The 20,570-nt window shown below is 43.0% G+C and overlaps 1 protein-coding gene across 2 annotated transcripts in view; it reads right to left on the reverse strand.

Moving 5' to 3' along the window:
- LOC122813992 overlaps nucleotides 1-20,570 on the reverse strand; it is a 155,825-nt gene that overhangs the window by 101,298 nt on the left and 33,957 nt on the right. For both annotated transcript variants that reach the window (XM_044086567.1, XM_044086566.1), the window contains exon 2: nucleotides 10,656-10,991. In XM_044086567.1, coding sequence (XP_043942502.1) covers nucleotides 10,656-10,991 — 336 coding nt within the window. The remainder of the gene's footprint in view (nucleotides 1-10,655; nucleotides 10,992-20,570) is intronic.

The raw sequence follows: 20,570 nt of genomic DNA on the forward strand, positions 1-20,570 counted from the left end.
AGAAAGTGTATTTTGCCTCTCATTGTTCTGCTGATTTTACCTGCTCTGAATTCATTATCTAGATAGCTGTTGGCTAAAGTAGTATATTTTTATACTCTATCAAGTACTTATTTTTACATCAAGAGGTCAGTGAGTTTTCCATCTAGTGCACTGGGAGGTAACCTGGTCTATTTAGGTTGGGGAAACACTTGAGATTTCTGCATGTAGTTTTATTGGCTGGAAGGCTTATTAAAGGAAAACTCCACCTTCTCCTACAGTTTAACTTAACTCTTAGGTTGTTTTTCTCCCTGCAATATGATTCCAGTACTGTGTAGATACCTGAAACCTGCTCATACTTTATAAAACTTTAATTTCCTCACTTTAAAGACCACACACTTTTTTTTAAGCTTAACTTTTCACATAAGTTGCAGAGGAATTTTTCTACACCTGCATGACATACCACAGACACAGAGAAATTTGTAGTCAGGAGCTCAGGAAGCTGTTAACAAGACAGAGAGGTGTGAAATTGTTTTCCATTGTCTGTTGCAGAAAGGAAGAGAACTTACAACAATTGATAGCTGCTTACAATGTAGCCATCCCTTTCATAGCAAAACAGAGCAATTAGATTAGTCAATGGTTCAAAAGCAGCTGTCACCTCTTTGAACAAATTCACATAAGCAGTATCATAGTGTTGAAATGCTAAGCTTTAAACTTTAAATGTTTGTTGTTTATACTACTTTACATTTTAAGATGACTTGATTGCAGCATCAAAGATGTCTGTGGCATTTAGAGAAAATTCAAAAAATATTTTTTCTTGTAATTCTTGTAAAGTATCAGCACATTTAGCAAAGTGGAGGGGGAGGGGATGTCAATTCATCTTGTACTACAAAATGATACTTTGAACAAAGGCCTGCAATTTAGCAACTGTTTTGGTTGCAGCTGTATATTTCCTTAGTATACTGTAAAACAAGCCCTGAGGCACAAACAAACGAGGGCCATTTAGAAATCAAAGAAGCAATCATGTTACAGACAGTATATAAGATGGCAGTGACTGACACTAATCCCATTACATGTCAATGTAATGGGAATACACTGCTACTTCCATATGTCTAGCATGACTCATATAAAGCAGACTTGAAATGGATCATGGGAAAGAGAAAGGCTTGAAGAAAAATAAGATCAGATTGGTAAGTCTAGCCCCATTGACAGCCATTTTGTAGAAAACATATTAAAATTCTATAAGAAGCAGAGTGATTTTGTGATGTTAAAAAACTCAGAAAACAGAGATAGAGTGAAAAAATAGATGCTTTTATCTCTAAGGTGGAGTTTTCCTTTAATCAGTTTACCTTGTTTTTAGTACCATTATAAATTCTGTACAATTGAGTGGTTCTTGGCTCATTTATAGAAAGCAAAGTACTTTTCTTGAATAATTACACTTTTATAAGCCATTTAAAGTACCCTGCTGTATCCAAGTCTTTAAATTTGTTTGTGGTAGCATTTCATTCCAAGCAATCCTTTACCATCCTTTTACATTAGAATGACTGGGATTATTCATCTAGTAGCAGTAGGTGTTTACCTCTGAGCTGGGAAGCACAGAAAAGAGCTCTTAAATATTTTCTTGCACTTCTGTTATATACTGTGACTGTACTTTATGAGTTTCCAAAAAACTGTACTTATGTGCTGTTGCTTTAAGTAGCAAATTGCACTGTATTATATTGTATTTGTTAGTTGTAGGATGGTTGTAGATAGTTTTTGTAGTCTTACACCTGAGCTCCAAACCAGCTATTTTCTGCACCCTTGTGGCAGATGTGCATTAATCTAACTTGCCTGAGTTAGCAATTGCTGGTGGAAGGCTTATTGTGTTCTTTCCTGATTCATAGTTAGCTTAAAAGTTGCTTCTCTTTGCTCATATTTAAGCCTCACATTTGTGTGCCACTGCTCTTCACACACCAGTAGTTAGCAGTGCCCTATACAGATGCAAAAGCCTATAAGCTCAGTTTTCCCTGAACAACTGCAGTGAAACCCTTCCAAGCTTTTCTGCTGCTCTAGAAGAAACTCTGCTGCACACTGAGCAGAGTTGCATTATTGATCAACCTTAGCCTACACGAAGTATAGGTCCCTCTTGTAGTCTCGACACTACCAGCACAGGCCTGCCAAATTAGCCCATTCCCTTCTCTAATAAAACATACAGTAAGAGCCTGCTATCATGGATGGACAGTTTCCCATCATCTCTCTGGCCAGCCTAATAGACATGGGTATCCTGAGGCAATGTAGAAATTGGCTCATGTATGCTGAGAACCACTTCATCCTGAAACAAGCAAATACTTTATGTTAAAGATGTAGTTACACTATGAAAATGAAGGCAAGACTCTTACATAAGGACAAATTGAATGCCAAAAAGGTTGTCAGCACACACACATTTCCCACACTAAATAAGGACATGACATGTAAACCCACATATGTGGAGGTAGTCACTAGTTACTGACCAAAAGATCAGCAGCTTCTCAAATGGAAACCATTTACACACATAATAATGCAAAAAGCAACCACAATACATAATAACACACACACCAGTGTCTGAACAAATAAGCCCATAAGGCATAGCACCACAAAACATAATGCATTGATCATAGATGACTCCATTGTGAAAAACATGGCTGTTCCCCTCACTTGGCTGGATAAGGAGCAGGTTACGGTTAGCTGTCTGTCAGGTGTCAGGATCCATAAAGTCACTCAAGTACTCAGGTCACTCAACCACAAATACCAATATGACTCTGAGATAGTCCCGGGGGGTAAATGACTTGAGATGTACCTCACTGGACTATATGAAGAGAGACATGACTGAGCTCTCAGATTATGTGTCACATGCAAGTATAAACTTAGCCTTAAGCAGTATTTTACCTTCTGCAAGGATGATGCCACAACACACACAACAAATGATTGACTTTAACAATGGGAATAGCATCTGGTCTCGGTCAAAGGGGATCCAATATCTGTCAGCCTGGGAAGACATGGTCAACAGGCCACATTACTATGCCAGAGATGGTCTGCATCTGTCTCTTCTACGCTTTTGGATACTGGCAAAAGCATTAGCCACTCCAATTGTGCCTTTTGCAGGCAGTGTCAAAATAACCAACTTCCCAACATAACCAAATCCTCTCTATAAAAACTCAAGGTACTGCTGTTTAATGCTAGGAGTCTAAACAAGAAACTGCACTCCCTGGAAGCACTCCTCACTTTGACAGATGCTGACACATGTGCAGTCACCAAAACATGGTTCAAAAGTAAGGAAAGCACCCCAGCCATTCAGACCATAAACTGAGCATAAAACAGCCAAAGGAGGAGGTGTATCCATCTTCATTAAGGATAAGTACACCTCGAGACTGGTCAAACAGTATGACTCTCTGAGCTATTCCATGTCCCATTAACTATAGGCAAAGCCTCCTACCTCATCATAGCTACCTATAGGTCCCCCACCATGCAACAGGAAAAGTATACCGCATACCTGGACTTACTGAAATCACCTGCCATACAGCCCAACACATTACTCGTGTGGCATTATAATTATCCTACCACTGACTGGGAAACATACTTGATCACAAACATGCTGGCTTAGAGGTTCTTGGGCTCTGTCGATGCAAATGCTCTGGAACAACTAGTCAGCACTCCCAAAAGAGGCTCAAATGTCCTGGGCATAGTACTCGCTAACATGGGAGAGCATTGCACCCTCCCCATGTGATGTCTTCTCCTGGTAAAATCAGGCAATAAATCATTGTCATTCAGTGTAATTATAAGACCAGATACCTCATCAAGCTCAAAAATGTTTAAGAATTTTTAAAGACAGATTATCTCCTACTAAGTGATGGTATAAGAAGTTTCAAAGCCCCCTTGAACCCAGGTAACATGGGCTGCTATGCAGGGGTGTACACCAATGCCATGGATAAGGACTTAAGCAGCTGTATAGAATCAGCTGTACCTGACTGGATTAAAACCGGGTCTTGCCAAAATAACAAGCCACCCTGGTAGACCCCATGTATAAACAGGCTATACAACATGAGGAAAAAAAACTAATGTCCAAGGACAAGAAAAAACTGGCTCAACAGAGGAAGAAATTCCTCTCTAGATTAAACAAACAAATTAGAGATCTTGCCAAGTCCTCCAAAGTTAATTACAAAGTAAAAATAGCCTCCCTAGCTAAGGATCATCACAAGACATTCTTTAACTATGTCCAAAATTGGAAGGAATACCCAGCTATGCAATGAACTGGTTGTGGATGGCACCACCAATACTCAACCAGAGGTAATAGCCAACCTTATAGCTGACAGATATGGAGCAAACTTCACCCACATATCCCCTCCATTCATCCCCCAAAGTATACCTCCCACTATTCCTCAACCTATTATCTCAAGAGAGCAGGTCATCTCTCTCCAAGGCCAAAACTGCAGTTTCAATGGGACCAGACATCATCCCATGTTGCCTTTTAAACAACTTAAAACATGACCTAGCAGACCTACTTGGATACGTGTTTAACTACAGCCTGTGAACTGGCTATGTTCCGGCAGAATGGAGGACAGTAACAGTAATCCCTCTGCACAAAGAGGGACCATCAACTGACCCTGGCAATTATAGGCCCTAAGCTTGAATAGCCTCGTGCAAGGCCATGGAAAGAATCATTATGCACATTATTAACAAGGGCATAGGTAATCTTCAAACTCTGTACCCAACCCAGTTTGAATTCGTTAAAGGTAGATCATGCCTGCTAAACATGGTTGACTTCTTCAAGAAAGTCACCAAGGCCTTGGATGAGGGAAAGACAGTTCATATTTCCTATCTTTACCTGGCCAAGGCATTTTACAGAATCCCCCACTCAAGTATTATAAACTATCCCAATTAGGAATTAACCCCTACATTACCAGGTGGGTAGCCAACTGGCTCACTGACAGGACACATGCTGTCAAAGGGGTTCATATTACATTATCGAAACTTTAAAAGTTTGAATGCTATATGGTCGAACCCATATGATCGAACTTTAAAAACTTTGAAAATGACAGAAAAAAATGAAAACAAAAAAACTAATTAACAGTTGTAAGCAGGGGGCAAGCCCCACTGCACCCCCCCACGCCCCCTGCTCTTTAAATATACCAACTCCAAGACTGCACTACAGTGCAGTAAAGGGAATTCTTCCCTTTCTGCACTGAACAGAGATCTCCATTAACACGTTTGAACTTTTAAAAGTTTAAACATATGGGTTCAACCATATAGTGTTTGAACTTTTAAAAGTTTGTCAACGTAATAGGGAACCATGCCAAAGTGGTTGGCTTCACTTCTAGCAAAAGACCAGTCACCAGTGGCATACCACAGGGTTCTGTGCTAGGCCCCTTACTGTTCAGAATTTATTTCTAAGAAGTCTAGGCAAACTTGGACAGCCTGTACCTGACCAAGTTCACTGACAACTGCAAATTGGAGGCAATCACTGAGTCCCCCAACAATGTTAATATACTGCAGACAAGGTCAATGAAGACGAATGATTGGTGCCAAAGTCACGGATTAAAGCTAAATACAAAAAATGCATTATTATTCCCTTTGGGAAAACTGACATCCCTGCTAATTACATTAGAAACAGCACCTCTCTAAGTGTAGCTCCAGTGGTGCATGATCTGGGCTCTCCAGCTGGTAGCAATCTGAATTTTGACCACCACATATCCCCAGTGGTATGCAAATCTTTCTGTGTGGCACACCTTATAAGTAAAGGCATCATATCTAGATCTAAGGATGTTACAATTCCATTATATTCAGCCCTCATCAGACCAATAATTGAATGCAATGTTCCCTTTTGTATGTACCTCAGCAGACATCTGCAACAATTGGAGAGACAACAAAGGTTTCTCATTAAGAAATTACAGAGTATACAAAACAAGTCTTGCACAGAAAGACTGAATGCCTTGTCACTGTATTCAGCCTCAGACTGGTTGCTAAGGGGTGAACTGTGCCTGGCTTACTAGCATCCTCGACCCAGCCTTGATGGAAATGATGCACATTCATAAATCAAACTACACGAGGGTCACTCACTCTAGGGATCTTAACCTAGCCTCTGACATGAATAGGTCATGTTGGAGAGATAGATACAGCTCACAGAGACTGCCACTTCTCTGGAACAAGCTTCCAATTAATGTGAAACAGAGACCTTCATTGACCTTCTTCAAACAGAACTTTGATTAATGGATGGGTGACCGCAGATTAACTCCTGGGGTGGTGCCCATGTCCCTCCTGGACAGAGGATGTCATTATTAACTACCATAGACCTTACCTCTGTGAACTTCACTCACAAACCACTGACAATTGGGGCAACTCAGGATAAATATGGTTAGGCTTGTAAGAGCTCTAGAGCCATTAACCTAGTAACCTTCTATGAATATATGAACCTATGAACATATCAGGTGTGCCTGTGCACAAGACTGGCAGGTGGGTTGGCACAGCCTGACAGAACTATGGAGTAAAGCAGCTTACTATGGCACAGCAGGCTTCAACAAATAGCTACAGTAGCTGTTTGGTAAGGCTCATTGTCCAGCAGTAAACTGCCTTAATCCATAATGCTGGGTGCCACCAGAATAAATTGTAGTCTTTCAATATAAACGCGGTGCTGAAGTCATTACCATGTTATAATAATAAGAGAATCTGGTACTATATAATCTCCCATTGGCAGGAGCTTGTCTACATCACAAGGGAGTGGGACAAGGTAGTGTGTGGCAGCAGGTTTGCCTGTACTGTACAGGACACTGTTGCTAGTAGGGATTTTCCTATCATGCAGCATTGATATGGAGGGTAACCACAAGGCAACATGTAAAACTCACTCTGCGCTCTGCACTTTATTAAAACACAGCAGTAGCACTTTCATCCACCTTGGGACTTCCTCAGAACTACTGCAAATTCTAAAACACTCTACTTAAATAGTCTATCAGTATCACATGATGCAGTAAAACAACCCCCATATTAAAGAGCCCACTTCTATTACATGTATATTTCCTCTACTGTTACAGAAAAGTCAAACTGAAATATCATTGTGATACTAACTGGCCAATTTATGTGGCCTGCTGCCAAATGTGCCCTGCCTTTTACATTGGGAAAGACCATTAGAAAGGTGAAAGATAAGATATATGAACATGTGAGGGAGGTTATTAAAGGAAAGGATACTGGTGCTTTATTTAGGCATATAAAAAGTTGTCCATCACATGTATTCAAGTTTATGGTGATTGAACAGCTGAAAAGGGATGTAAGGGGCAGGGTCACTGAGGATCATCTGTTAGTGAGGGAGCTTTTATGGCAACTTAGGCTAAATGCCCTAGTATTCCCAGGTCTCAATGAAACTTGTGCTATTACTTCAGTGTTGAATTTAAAAAGCCTTCAATGTTGATATGTTGTTGGAATTGATTTTAAGTAAATCAAACAGACAGTAATATTTATTTTTATTTATATTTCCATGTATATGGGTTGTTTGATTTTTGTGTAATAGTAGAGGAAGTATTGAAATATCATTGTGAATAACCTCCTTCACACTATTTCATATATTTCAATACTTAGAAATAGCACCTCACTGCCAGCACATTCCTAGAAATAGTACTTCACTGCTGGCACATACTTACAAGTAGCACCTCACTGCTGGATATACTTAAAAATACCACCATCAATAATTTTCTGTGGAAAACATAATTATCTCTATGCTGCTTGGCATTTTTGCTTCAGACAAAAGACCATCAAGAAATGTCACTTCACCCACCAATAAAGCCATTCAGAGTCAAGCACACCCATTTTACCACATATGTATCAAAACATAGCCAAAATCCATAATGCATGCTGCCTTATGTCTGGAATGCAACACATAATAATCCTACCTATCCTAGAATTATTAAAAAAGACAAACCTTAACATCCAGCCCAATCAGTTGTCACTCTGTGGCTGAATGAAATTGAATAAAAAAATTCATGAAAAATTAAATGAAAGCTCTTCCAAAATAACCTGAAATCTCTGAGTGATGACATTCATTCATAAAACAGTGTTAAATATACTGCTTTTAAGATGAAAACAAGTGCACAATTGCAAACCCATTAAATAAATAAAAAGAAAAACAACAAATAAATAAATTAATTAAAAACTATGTTTTTAAAAAAAATGACAAAAAATACACCAAAAAAACGATTTAAAAAAAATGACAAAAAATACACCGAACCCACAGACATTGCCAACATCCTAGCTGACAGGTTCAGTGCAAACTCCCCCCCCACCAAAAGGGCAAATATCTATCCCAGCAGAGTGCTGCCCCACTGACATCTCAGATGCTCAGGTAAGAGCCGCCCTCTCCAAAGCAAAAACCACAGCATCAATAGGACCAGACGGTGTCCTGGAGCGGCATCCTACATGAACTCCAAGAAGAGCTAAACACAAATATAAAACTACTGTTCAATCTCAGCCTTACTACAGGATATGTACCCAAAGAGTGGCGTACAGCAACAGTGGTCCCTCTCCACAAAGCTGGTGCCTCAACGGATCCTGGAAACTATCACCTGATAAGCCTGACTAGCTTGGTCTGCAAAGCTATGGAAAGGATCATCATGGACCTAATAAATAAAGATATCGGGGACCTACAGACACTGGATCCTACCCAGTTCAGCTTTGTTAAGGGCAGATCCTGCCTCTTAAATCTGGTCGATTTCTTTGAAACCATCACCAAGGCCATTGACGAGGGGAAGGTGGTCCACACAGCCTACCTGGACCTCGCAAAAACCTTCGATACAATACCCCACTCGGGCATTATAGATAAGCTCACCAGCTTAAATATAAACCCCTATGTCACTAGATGGGTTGCAAACTGGCTCAAGGACAGAACCCACATGGTTAGAATTGCTGGAGCCATGTCAGACAACAAACCAATTACAAGTGGCGTCCCACAAGGCTCAGTCCTGGGACCTCTCTTGTTCGGTATATATTTCTCGGAGGTACAGGCCAACACGGAAGGACTGTGGCTGACCAGGTTCACAGATGACTGCAAACTGGGCGCCATAATCGACTCTCCAGCTGACACAAGCATCCTCCAAAAGGGCCTCATAGAAACAGACAACTGGTGCCAGAGCCATGGCCTCAAACTAAATGCCAAAAAGTGTATAGTCATCCCCTTTGGCAAAAATAAAGTGCCCACAAATTACCACATAGGTGGTAATCCATTAAGTACAGAAGAAGTAATTAGGGACCTGGGGATTCAAGTTGATAGCAATCTCTCATTTGACAACCACATGGCCAAAGTGGTTAGAAAAACATTTTATATAGCCCACCTAATCATGAAGGGATTCACATCTAGATCAGGGGAGGTCATTGTGCCTCTTTACTCATCCCTCATCAGGCCCATAATTGAGTACAATGCCCTTTTTGGGATGTACCTTACCAGACACCTGCAGCAACTGGAAAGACCCCAAAACTACCTCACCAAGAGGATCAAAGGGCTCAAACAGATGCCATATGCTGCCCGGTTAAAGAAACTCCAGCTCTACTCAGTGGCATACCGCCTGCTCAGAGGCGATCTGTGCCTGACTTATAAAGCAATGTCCAACCCGGAATTAATGGACATGCTGCACCTCAGAAAATACAAATCCCATCGAGCCACGTGCTCGAGAGACTTGAACTTCAGCACTGAAATAAATAGGACATGCTGGAGGGACAGATTCATAACCCAGAGGCTCCCTTCACTCTGGAATAAAATTCCAGTCCAGGTTAGGCAGAGTCCCTCATTGACACTCTTCAAGAGGAATCTTGATGAGTGGATGGAAGAATGTAGGTTTACCCCGGGTATCACTTCTGTGTCACTGTTAGACAGAGGCACAGTATACTAACCTCGAAAAAGGGCATAGCAAAATTCATTTAAAATGGGTGGCGAAAGCCAAACACACTCTGGCTAGGCTTATAAATGCCCTAGGGCAGATAGCCTAGTATGAGCCTATGAACCTATGAACCTAAGTGTACATGTAATAGAAATGGGCTCTTTAATATGGGGGTTGTTTTACTGCATCATGTGATACTATTTAAGTAAAGTGTTTTATGATTTGCAGTAGTTCTGAGGAAGTCCCAAGGTGGATGAAAGCGCTAAACTTGTCTACTGCTATGTTTTAATAAAGTGCAGTGTGTTTCACCTATTGCCTTGTAGTTACCAGTTTTTCGTGGTGTGGAGGTTGTTGTTTTGCTTTATTGATATGGAGGGTAACAGTGCATCAGTATTACTATGTTGCTCAGTACTGTCTTCTACACAAAATACTAACAGGCGAAGGAGATCTCTGCAGCCATAGCTGTTAAACCACTTAGTTGTTGTCCATTGGACTCCTGTAAATTATGACATGGGGCCCAGCAAGTAACAACACTACTGCCAGGTTGGTGAATGGTGCCTGGTAGGAGTGTGGGCTTATTAGTATAGAGGTTTAATGGTGTGGATGCAACAGGGCAGAAACATGCAAGGCCTTTTATGATATGCAAAGCCCTGGACAAATGCATGCACATTTTATGACTGGCCCTAATAACTTTGGATGCTGCAGTCACAATTTTTATTGATGATTATATAAATGCTGTTTGTATTACGGTGTTTCAAGATTAATACACATTTTAAAAAATATGGAAAGCAATGCATAGCTTTGCAATACCTTGGATTTCTAAGTTCATCTGTTGATCAGCTTTCACTTTATTGTATTCAACCTCACATTTGTAGCTTCCAGCATCAGTCTTGGTAACATTACTGAGTAACAAAAAGGCTTTCCCATTATGTAATTCATCCTTCACTATTTTCACACGTTGAGATGCATCTTCCTCACCAGGTGGATACTGTGCTGCAATATTGCTCCCATTTGATATCCATTTCACAGTTAGCATTTCCAGATTTATATGGGAGTCATCAGTGCTGAATGTACAGTTTAGGAGCACATCAGAACCACTTCTTTCCCTGGCCTTCAAAGGATATACATTGACCTTAAGTCCACTCCCTACAAGAGAACACAAGCAGCATTAAAATAATGGAAGAGGAGAATGAAATACAATATATAACAGTGTGTTATAGGCAGCGTGGTTTATGCTCCAGGCCTGTTTAACCTGCCAGTGCGTTATATGCAGCTTGGTTTATGCTTCAGGCCTGTTTAACCTGCCAGTGTGTTATATGCAGCGTGGTTATGCTCCAGGCCTGTTTAATCTGCCAGTGTGTTATGTGCAGCGTGTTTATGCTCCCGGCCTGTTTAACCTGCCAGTGTGTTATATGCAGCGTGTTTATTCTCCAGGCCTGTTTAACCTGCCAGTCTGTTATATGCAGCGTGTTTATGCTCCAGGCCTGTTTAACCTGCCAGTGTGTTATATGCAGCAAGTTTATGCTCCAGGCCTGTTTAACCTGCCAGTGTGTTATATGCAGCATGTTTATGCTCCAGGCCTGTTTAACCTGCCAGTGTGTTATATGCAGCGTGGTTTATACTCCAGGCCTGTTTAACCTGCCAGTGTGTTATATGCAGTGTGTTTATACTCCAGGCCTGTTTAACCTGCCAGTGTGTTATATGCAACATGGTTTTACTCCAGGCCTGTTTAACCTGCCAGTGTGTTATATGCAGCATCTTTATGCTCCAGGCCTGTTTAACCTGCTAGGGTGTTATATGCAGTGTGTTTATGCTCCTGGTCCGCTTAACCTGCCAGTGTGTTATATGCAGCGTGTTTATGTTCCAGGCCTATTTAACCTGCCAGTGTGTTATATGTAGCGTGTTTATGCTCTAGGTTTGTTTAACCTGCCAGTGTGTTATATGCAGCGTGTTTATTCTCCAGGCCCGTTTAACCTGCCAATCTGTTATATGCAGCGTGTTTATGCTCCAGGCCTGTTTAACCTGCCAGTGTGTTATATGCAGCAAGTTTATGCTCCAGGCCTGTTTAACCTGCCAGTGTGTTATATGCAGCGTGTTTATGCTCCAGGCCTGTTTAACCTGCCAGTGTGTTATATGCAGCGTGTTTATACTCCAGGCCTGTTTAACCTGCCAGTGTGTTATATGCAACATGGTTTTACTCCAGGCCTGCTTAACCTGCCAGTGTGTTATATGCAGCATGTTTATGCTCCAGGCCTGTTTAACCTGCTAGTGTGTTATATGCAGTGTGTTTATGCTCCAGGCCCGCTTAATCTGCCAGTGTGTTATATGCAGCGTGTTTATGTTCCAGGCCTATTTAACCTGCCAGTGTGTTATATGTAGCGTGTTTATACTACAGGCCTGTTTAACCTGCCAGTGTGTTTTATGCAGCGTGTTTATGCTTCAGGCCTGTTTAACCTGCCAGCGTGTTATATGCAGTGTGGTTTATGCTCCGGGCCTGTTTATCCTGCCATTATATGCAGCTTGGTTTTACTCCAGGCCTGTTTAACCTGCCAGTGTGTTATATGCAGCATCTTTATGCTCCAGGCCTGTTTAACCTGCCAGTGTGCTATATGCAGAGTGGTTTATACTCCAGGCCTGTTTCACCTGCCAGTGTGTTATATGCATTGTGTTTATGCTCCAGGCCTGTTTAACCTGCCAGTGTGTTATATGCAGCGTGTTTATACTCCAGGTATGTTTAACCTGCCAGTGTGTTATAAGCAGCGTGCTTATGCTCCAGGCCTGTTTAACCTGCCAGTGTGTTATATGGAGCGTGTTTATACTCCAGGCCTGTTTAACCTGCCAGTGTGTTATATGCAGCGTGTTTATGCTCCAGGCCTGTTTAACCTGCCAGTGTGTTATATGCAGCGTGTTTATACTCCAGGCCTGCTTAACCTGCCACTGTGTTACATGCAGCGTGTTTATGCTCCAGGCCTGTTTAACCTGCCATTGTGTTATATGCAGCGTGTTTATACTCCAGGCTTGTTTAACCTGCCAGTGTGTTAAATGCAGCATTTATGCTCCAGGCCTGTTTAACCTGCCAGTGTGTTATATGCAGCGTGTTTATACTCCAGGCCTGTTTAACCTGCCAGTGTGTTATATGCAGCGTGTTTATGCTCCAGGCCTGTTTAACCTGCCAGTGTGTTATATGAAGTGTGGTTTATACTCCAGGCCTGTTTATCCTGCCAGTGTGTTATATGCAGTGTGTTTATTCTCCAGGCCTGTTTCACCTGCCAGTGCGTTATATGCAGCGTGATTATGCTCCAGGCCTGTTTAACCTGCCAGTGTGTTATATGCAGTGTGTTTATGCTCCAGGCCTGTTTAACTTGCCAGTGTGTTATATGCAACATGGTTTTGCTCCAGGCCTGTTCAACCCTTCCAGTGTGTTATATGCAGCGTGTTTATGTTCCAGGCCTATTTAACCTGCCAGTGTGTTATATGTAGCGTGTTTATGCTCTAGGCCTGTTTAACCTGCCAGTGTGTTATATGCAGCGTGTTTATTCTCCAGGCCCATTTAACCTGCCAGTCTGTTATATGCAGCGTGTTTATGCTCCAGGCCTGTTTAACCTGCCAGTGTGTTATATGCAGCAAGTTTATGCTCCAGGCCTGTTTAACCTGCCAATGTGTTATATGCAGCTTGTTTATGCTCCAGGCCTGTTTAACCTGCCAGTGTGTTATATGCAGCGTGTTTATACTCCAGGCCTGTTTAACCTGCCAGTGTGTTATATGCAACATGGTTTTACTCCAGGCCTGTTTAACCTGCCAGTGTGTTATATGCAGCATGTTTATGCTCCAGGCCTGTTTAACCTGCTAGTGTGTTATATGCAGTGTGTTTATGCTCCAGGCCCGCTTATCCTGCCAGTGTGTTATATGCAGCGTGTTTATGTTCCAGGCCTATTTAACCTGCCAGTGTGTTATATGTAGCGTGTTTATACTACAGGCCTGTTTAACCTGCCAGTGTGTTTTATGCAGCGTGTTTATGCTTCAGGCCTGTTTAACCTGCCAGTGTGTTATATGCAGTGTGGTTTATGCTCCGGGCCTGTTTATCCTGCCATTATATGCAGCTTGGTTTTACTCCAGGCCTGTTTAACCTGCCAGTGTGTTATATGCAGCATCTTTATGCTCCAGGCCTGTTTAACCTGCCAGTGTGCTATATGCAGAGTGGTTTATACTCCAGGCCTGTTTCACCTGCCAGTGTGTTATATGCATTGTGTTTATGCTCCAGGCCTGTTTAACCTGCCAGTGTGTTATATGCAGCGTGTTTATACTCCAGGTATGTTTAACCTGCCAGTGTGTTATAAGCAGCGTGTTTATGCTCCAGGCCTGTTTAACCTGCCAGGGTGTTATATGCAGCGTGTTTATACTCCAGGCCTGTTTAACCTGCCAGTGTGTTATATGCAGCGTGTTTATGCTCCAGGCCTGTTTAACCTGCCAGTGTGTTATATGCAGCGTGTTTATACTCCAGGCCTGCTTAACCTGCCACTGTGTTACATGCAGCGTGTTTATGCTCCAGGCCTGTTTAACCTGCCATTGTGTTATATGCAGCGTGTTTATACTCCAGGCTTGTTTAACCTGCCAGTGTGTTAAATGCAGCATTTATGCTCCAGGCCTGTTTAACCTGCCAGTGTGTTTTATGCAGCGTGTTTATACTCCAGGCCTGTTTAACCTGCCAGTGTGTTATATGCAGCGTGTTTATGCTCCAGGCCTGTTTAACCTGCCAGTGTGTTATATGAAGTGTGGTTTATACTCCAGGCCTGTTTATCCTGCCAGTGTGTTATATGCAGTGTGTTTATGCTCCAGGCCTGTTTCACCTGCCAGTGTGTTATATGCAGCGTGATTATGCTCCAGGCCTGTTTAACCTGCCAGTGTGTTATATGCAGCGTGTTTATGCTCCAGGCCTGTTTAACCTGCCAGTGTGTTATATGCAACATGGTTTTGCTCCAGGCCTGTTCAACCTGCCAGTGTGTTATTTGTAGCATGTTTATACTCCAAGCCTGTTTAACCTGCCAGTGTGTTATAGGCAGCGTGACTTATGCCCCAGGCCTGTTTAACCTGCCAGTGTGTTATATGCAGCTTGGTTTATGCTCCAGGCCTGTTTAACCTGCCAGTGTGTTATATGCAGCGTATTTATACTCCAGGTCTGTTTAACCTGCCAGTGTGTTATATGCAGCGTGTTTATGCTCCAGGCCAGTTTAACCTGCCAGTGTGTTATATGCAGCGTGTTTATACTCCAGGCCTGTTTAACCTGCCAGTGTGTTATATGCAGCATGTTTATACTCCAAGCCTGTTTAACCCACCAGTGTGTTATATGCAGTGTGGTTTATGCTCCAGGCCTGTTTAACCTGCCAGTGTGTTATATGCAGCGTGGTTATGCTCCAGGCCTGTTTAACCTGCCAGTGTGTTATATGCAGCGTGTTGATGCTCCAGGTCTGTTTAACCTGCCAGTGTGTTATATGCAGAGTGTTTATGCTCCAGGCCTATTTAACCTGCCAGTGTGTTATAGGCAGTGCGTTTATGCTCCAGGCCTGTTTAACCTGCCAGTTTGTTATGTGCACCGTGTTTATGCCCCAGGCCTGTTTAACCTGCCAGTGTGTTATATGCAGCGTGGTTTATGCTCCAGGCCTGTTTAACCTGCCAGTGTGTTATATGCAGCGTGTTTATGCTACAGGCCTGTTTAACCTGCCAGTGTGTTATATGCAGCGTGGTTTATACTCCAGGCCTGTTTAACCTGCCAGTGTGTTATATGCAGTGTGTTTATGCTCCAGGCCTGTTTAACCTGCCAGTGTGTTATATGTAGCGTGGTTTATGCTCCAAGCCTGTTTAACTTGCCAGTGTGTTATATGCAGTGTGGTTTATACTCCAGGCCTGTTCAAACTGCCAGCATGTTATATGCAGCGTGTTTATGCTCCAGGCCTGTTTAATCTGGCAGTGTGTTATATGCAGCGTGGTTTATGCTCCAGGCCTGTTTAACCTGCCAGTGTGTTATATGCAGCGTGTTTATACTCCAGGCCTGTTTAACATGCCAGTGTGTTATATGCAGCGTGGTTTATACTCCAGGCCTGTTTAACCTGCCAGTGTGTTATATGCAGCGTGTTTATACTCCAGGCCTGTTTAACCTGCCAGTGTGTTATATGCAATGTGGTTATACTCCAGGCCTGTTTCACCTGCCAGTGTGTTATATGCAGCATGTTTATGCTCCAGGCCTGTTTAACCTGCTAGTGTGATATATGAAGTGTGTTTATGCTCCAGGCCTGTTTAACCTGCCAATGTGTTATATGCAGTGTGGTTTATACTCCAGGCATGTTTAACCTGCCAGTGTGTTATATGCAGCGTGTTTATGCTCCATGCCTGTTTAACCTGCCAGTGTGTTATATGCAGCGTGTTTATGCTCCAGGCCTGTTTAACCTGCCAGTGTGTTATATGCAGCGTGTTTATACTCCAGTCCTGTTTAACCTGCCAGTGTGTTTTATACAGCGTGTTTATGCTCCAGGCCTGTTTAACCTGCCAGTGTGTTACATGCAGCATGGTTTATGCTCCAAGCCTGTTTAACCTGCCAGTGTGTTATATGCAGCTTGTTTTTACTCCAGGCCTGTTCAACCTGCCAGTGTGTTATAAGCAGCGTGGTTTATACTCCAGGCCTGTTTAACCTGCCTGTCTGTTATATGCAGCGTGTGTATACTCCAGGCCTGTTTAACCTGCCAGTGTGTTATATGCAGCGTGTTTATACTCCAGGCCTGTTTAATCTGCCAGTGTGTTATATGCAGCATGTTTATGCTCCAGGCCTGTTTAACCTGCCAGTGTGCTATATGCAGCGTGTTTAGGCTACAGGCCTGCTTAACCTGCCAGTGTGTTATATGCAGCGTGGTTTATACTCCAGGCCTGTTTAACCTGCCAGTGTGTTATATGCAGCGTGTTTATGCTCCAGGCCTGTTTAACCTGCCAGTGTGTTATATGCAGCGTGGTTTATGCTCCAGGCCTGTTTAACTTGCCAGTGTGTTATATGCAGTGTGGTTTATACTCCAGGCCTGTTTAACCTGCCAGTGTGTTATATGCAGCGTGTTTATACTCCAGACCTGTTTAACCTGCCAGTGTGTTATATCCAACATGGTTTTACTCCAGGCCTGTTTCACCTGCCAGTGTGTTATATGCAGCATGTTTATGCTCCAGGCCTGTTTAACCTGCTAGTGTGATATATGAAGTGTGTTTATGCTCCAGGCCTATTTAACCTGCCAATGTGTTATATGCAGTGTGGTTTATACTCCAGGCATGTTTAACCTGCCAGTGTGTTATATGCAGCGTGTTTATGCTCCATACCTGTTTAACCTGCCAGTGTGTTATATCCAGTGTGTTTATGCTCCAGGCCTGTTTAACCTGCCAGTGTGTTATATGCAGCGTGTTTATGCTCCAGGCCTATTTAACCTGCCAGTGTGTTATATGCAGCGTGTTTATACTCCAGTCCTGTTTAACCTGCCAGTGTGTTTTATACAGTGTGTTTATGCTCCAGGCCTGTTTAACCTGCCAGTGTGTTACATGCAGCATGGTTTATGCTCCAAGCCTGTTTAACCTGCCAGTGTGTTATATGCAGCTTGTTTTTACTCCAGGCCTGTTCAACCTGCCAGTGTGTTATAAGCAGCGTGGTTTATACTCCAGGCCTGTTTAACCTGCCAGTCTGTTATATGCAGCGTGTTTATACTCCAGGCCTGTTTAACCTGCCAGTGTGTTATATGCAGCGTGTTTATACTCCAGGCCTGTTTAACCTGCCAGTGTGTTATATGCAGCATGTTTATGCTCCAGGCCTGTTTAACCTGCCAGTGTGCTATATGCAGCGTGTTTAGGCTACAGGCCTGCTTAACCTGCCAGTGTGTTATATGCAGCGTGTTTATACTCCAGGCCTGTTTAACCTGCCAGTGTGTTATATGCAGCGTGTTTATGCTCCAGGCCTGTTTAACCTGCCAGTGTGTTATATGCAGCGTGGTTTATGCTCCAGGCCTGTTTAACTTGCCAGTGTGTTATATGCAGTGTGGTTTATACTCCCGGCCTGTTTAACCTGCCAGTGTGTTATATGCAGCGTGTTTATACTCCAGACCTGTTTAACCTGCCAGTGTGTTATATCCAACATGGTTTTACTCCAGGCCTGTTTAACCTGCCAGTGTGTTATATGCAGTATGTTTATGCTCCAGGCCTGTTTAACCTGCTAGGGTGTTATATGCAGTGTGTTTATGCTCCAGGCCCGCTTAACCTGCCAGTGTGTTATATGCAGCGTGTTTATGTTCCAGGCCTATTTAACCTGCCAGTGTGTTATATGTAGCGTGTTTATGCTCCAGGCCTGTTTAACCTGCCAGTGTGTTATATGCAGCTTGTTTATGCTCCAGGCCTGTTTAACCTGCCAGTGTGTCATATGCAGTGTGTTTATACTCCAGGCCTGTTTAACCTGCCAGTGTGTTATATGCAACATGGTTTTACTCCAGGCCTGTTTAACCTGCCAGTGTGTTATATGCAGCATGTTTATGCTCCAGGCCTGTTTAACCTGCTAGTGTGTTATATGCAGTGTGTTTATGCTCCAGGGCCGCTTATCCTGCCAGTGTGTTATATGCAGCGTGTTTATGTTCCAGGCCTATTTAACCTGCCAGTGTGTTATATGTAGCGTGTTTATACTACAGGCCTGTTTAACCTGCCAGTGTGTTTTATGCAGCGTGTTTATGCTTCAGGCCTGTTTAACCTGCCAGTGTGTTATATGCAGCGTGTTTATGCTCCAGGCCTATTTAACCTGCCAGTGTGTTATATGCAGCGTGTTTATACTCCAGGCCTGTTTAACCTGCCAGTGTGTTTTATGCAGCGTGTTTATGCTCCAGGCCTGTTTAACCTGCCAGTGTGTTACATGCAGCATGGTTTATGCTCCAGGCCTGTTTAACCTGCCAGTGTGTTATATGCAGCTTGTTTTTACTCCAGGCCTGTTCAACCTGCCAGTGTGTTATAAGCAGCGTGGTTTATACTCCGGGCCTGTTTAACCTGCCTGTCTGTTATATGCAGCGTGTGTATACTCCAGGCCTGTTTAACCTGCCAGTGTATTATATGCAGCGTGTTTATATTCCAGGCCTGTTTAATCTGCCAGTGTGTTATATGCAGCGTGTTTATGCTCCAGGCCTGTTTAACCTGCCAGTGTGTTATATGCAGCATGGTTTATACTACAGGCCTGTATAACCTGCCAGTGTGTTATATGCAGTGTGTTTATGCTCCAGGCCTGTTTAACCTGCCAGTGTGTTGTATGCAGTGTGTTTATACTCCAGGCCTGTTTAACCTGTCAGTGTGTTATATGCAGAGTGTTTATACTCCAGGCCTGTTTAATCTGCCAGTGTGTTATGTGCAGCGTGTTTATGCTCCCGGCCTGTTTAACCTGCCAGTGTGTTATATGCAGCGTGTTTATTCTCCAGGCCTGTTTAACCTGCCAGTCTGTTATATGCAGCGTGTTTATGCTCCAGGCCTGTTTAACCTGCCAGTGTGTTATATGCAGCAAGTTTATGCTCCAGGCCTGTTTAACCTGCCAGTGTGTTATATGCAGCATGTTTATGCTCCAGGCCTGTTTAACCTGCCAGTGTGTTATATGCAGCGTGTTTATACTCCAGGCCTGTTTAACCTGCCAGTGTGTTATATGCAGCGTGTTTATACTCCAGGCCTGTTTAACCTGCCAGTGTGTTATATGCAACATGGTTTTACTCCAGGCCTGTTTAACCTGCCAGTGTGTTATATGCAGCATGTTTATGCTCCAGGCCTGTTTAACCTGCTAGTGTGTTATATGCAGTGTGTTTATGCTCCAGGCCCGCTTATCCTGCCAGTGTGTTATATGCAGCGTGTTTATGTACCAGGCCTATTTAACCTGCCAGTGTGTTATATGCAGCGTGGTTATACTCCAAGCCTGTTTAACCTGCCAGTGTGTCATATGCAGTGTGTTTATTCTCCAGGCCCGTTTAACCTGCCAGTGTGTTATATGCAGCGTGTTTATGCTCCAGGCCTGTTTAACCTGCCAGTGTGTTATATGCAGCGTGTTTATGCTCCAGGCCTGTTTAACCTGCCAGTGTGTTATATGCAGCGTGTTTATACTCCAGGCCTGTTTAACCTGCCAGTGTGTTATATGCAGCATGGTTATACTCCAGGCCTGTTTAACCTGCCAGTGTGTTATATGCAGCATGTTTATGCTCCAGGCCTGTTTAACCTGCCAGTGTGTTATATGCAGAGTGTTTATGCTCCAGGCCTGTTTAACCTGCCAGTGTGTTATATGCAGTGTGTTTATGTTCTAGGCCTATTTAACCTGCCAGTGTGTTATATGCAGCGTGTTTATACTACAGGCCTGTTTAACCTGCCAGTGTGTTTTATGCAGCGTGTTTATGCTCCAGGCCTGTTTAACCTGCCAGTGTGATATATGCAGTGTGGTTTATGCTCCAGGCCTGCTTATCCTGCCATTATATGTAGCTTGGTTTTACTCCAGGCCTGTTTAACCTGCCAGTGTGTTATATGCAGCGTGTTTATACTCCAGGCCTGTTTAACCTGCCAATGTGTTATATGCAGTGTGGTTTATACTCCAGGCCTGTTTAACCTGCCAGTGTGTTATATGCAGCGTGTTTATGCTCCAGGCCTGTTTAACCTGCCAGTGTGTTATATGCAGCGTGTTTATACTCCAGGCCTGTTTAACCT

The sequence above is a fragment of the Protopterus annectens genome, chromosome 10.part0, assembly GCF_019279795.1.
Source record: "Protopterus annectens isolate FY-2018-M chromosome 10.part0, PAN1.0, whole genome shotgun sequence".
Taxonomy (NCBI): domain Eukaryota; kingdom Metazoa; phylum Chordata; order Ceratodontiformes; family Protopteridae; genus Protopterus; species Protopterus annectens.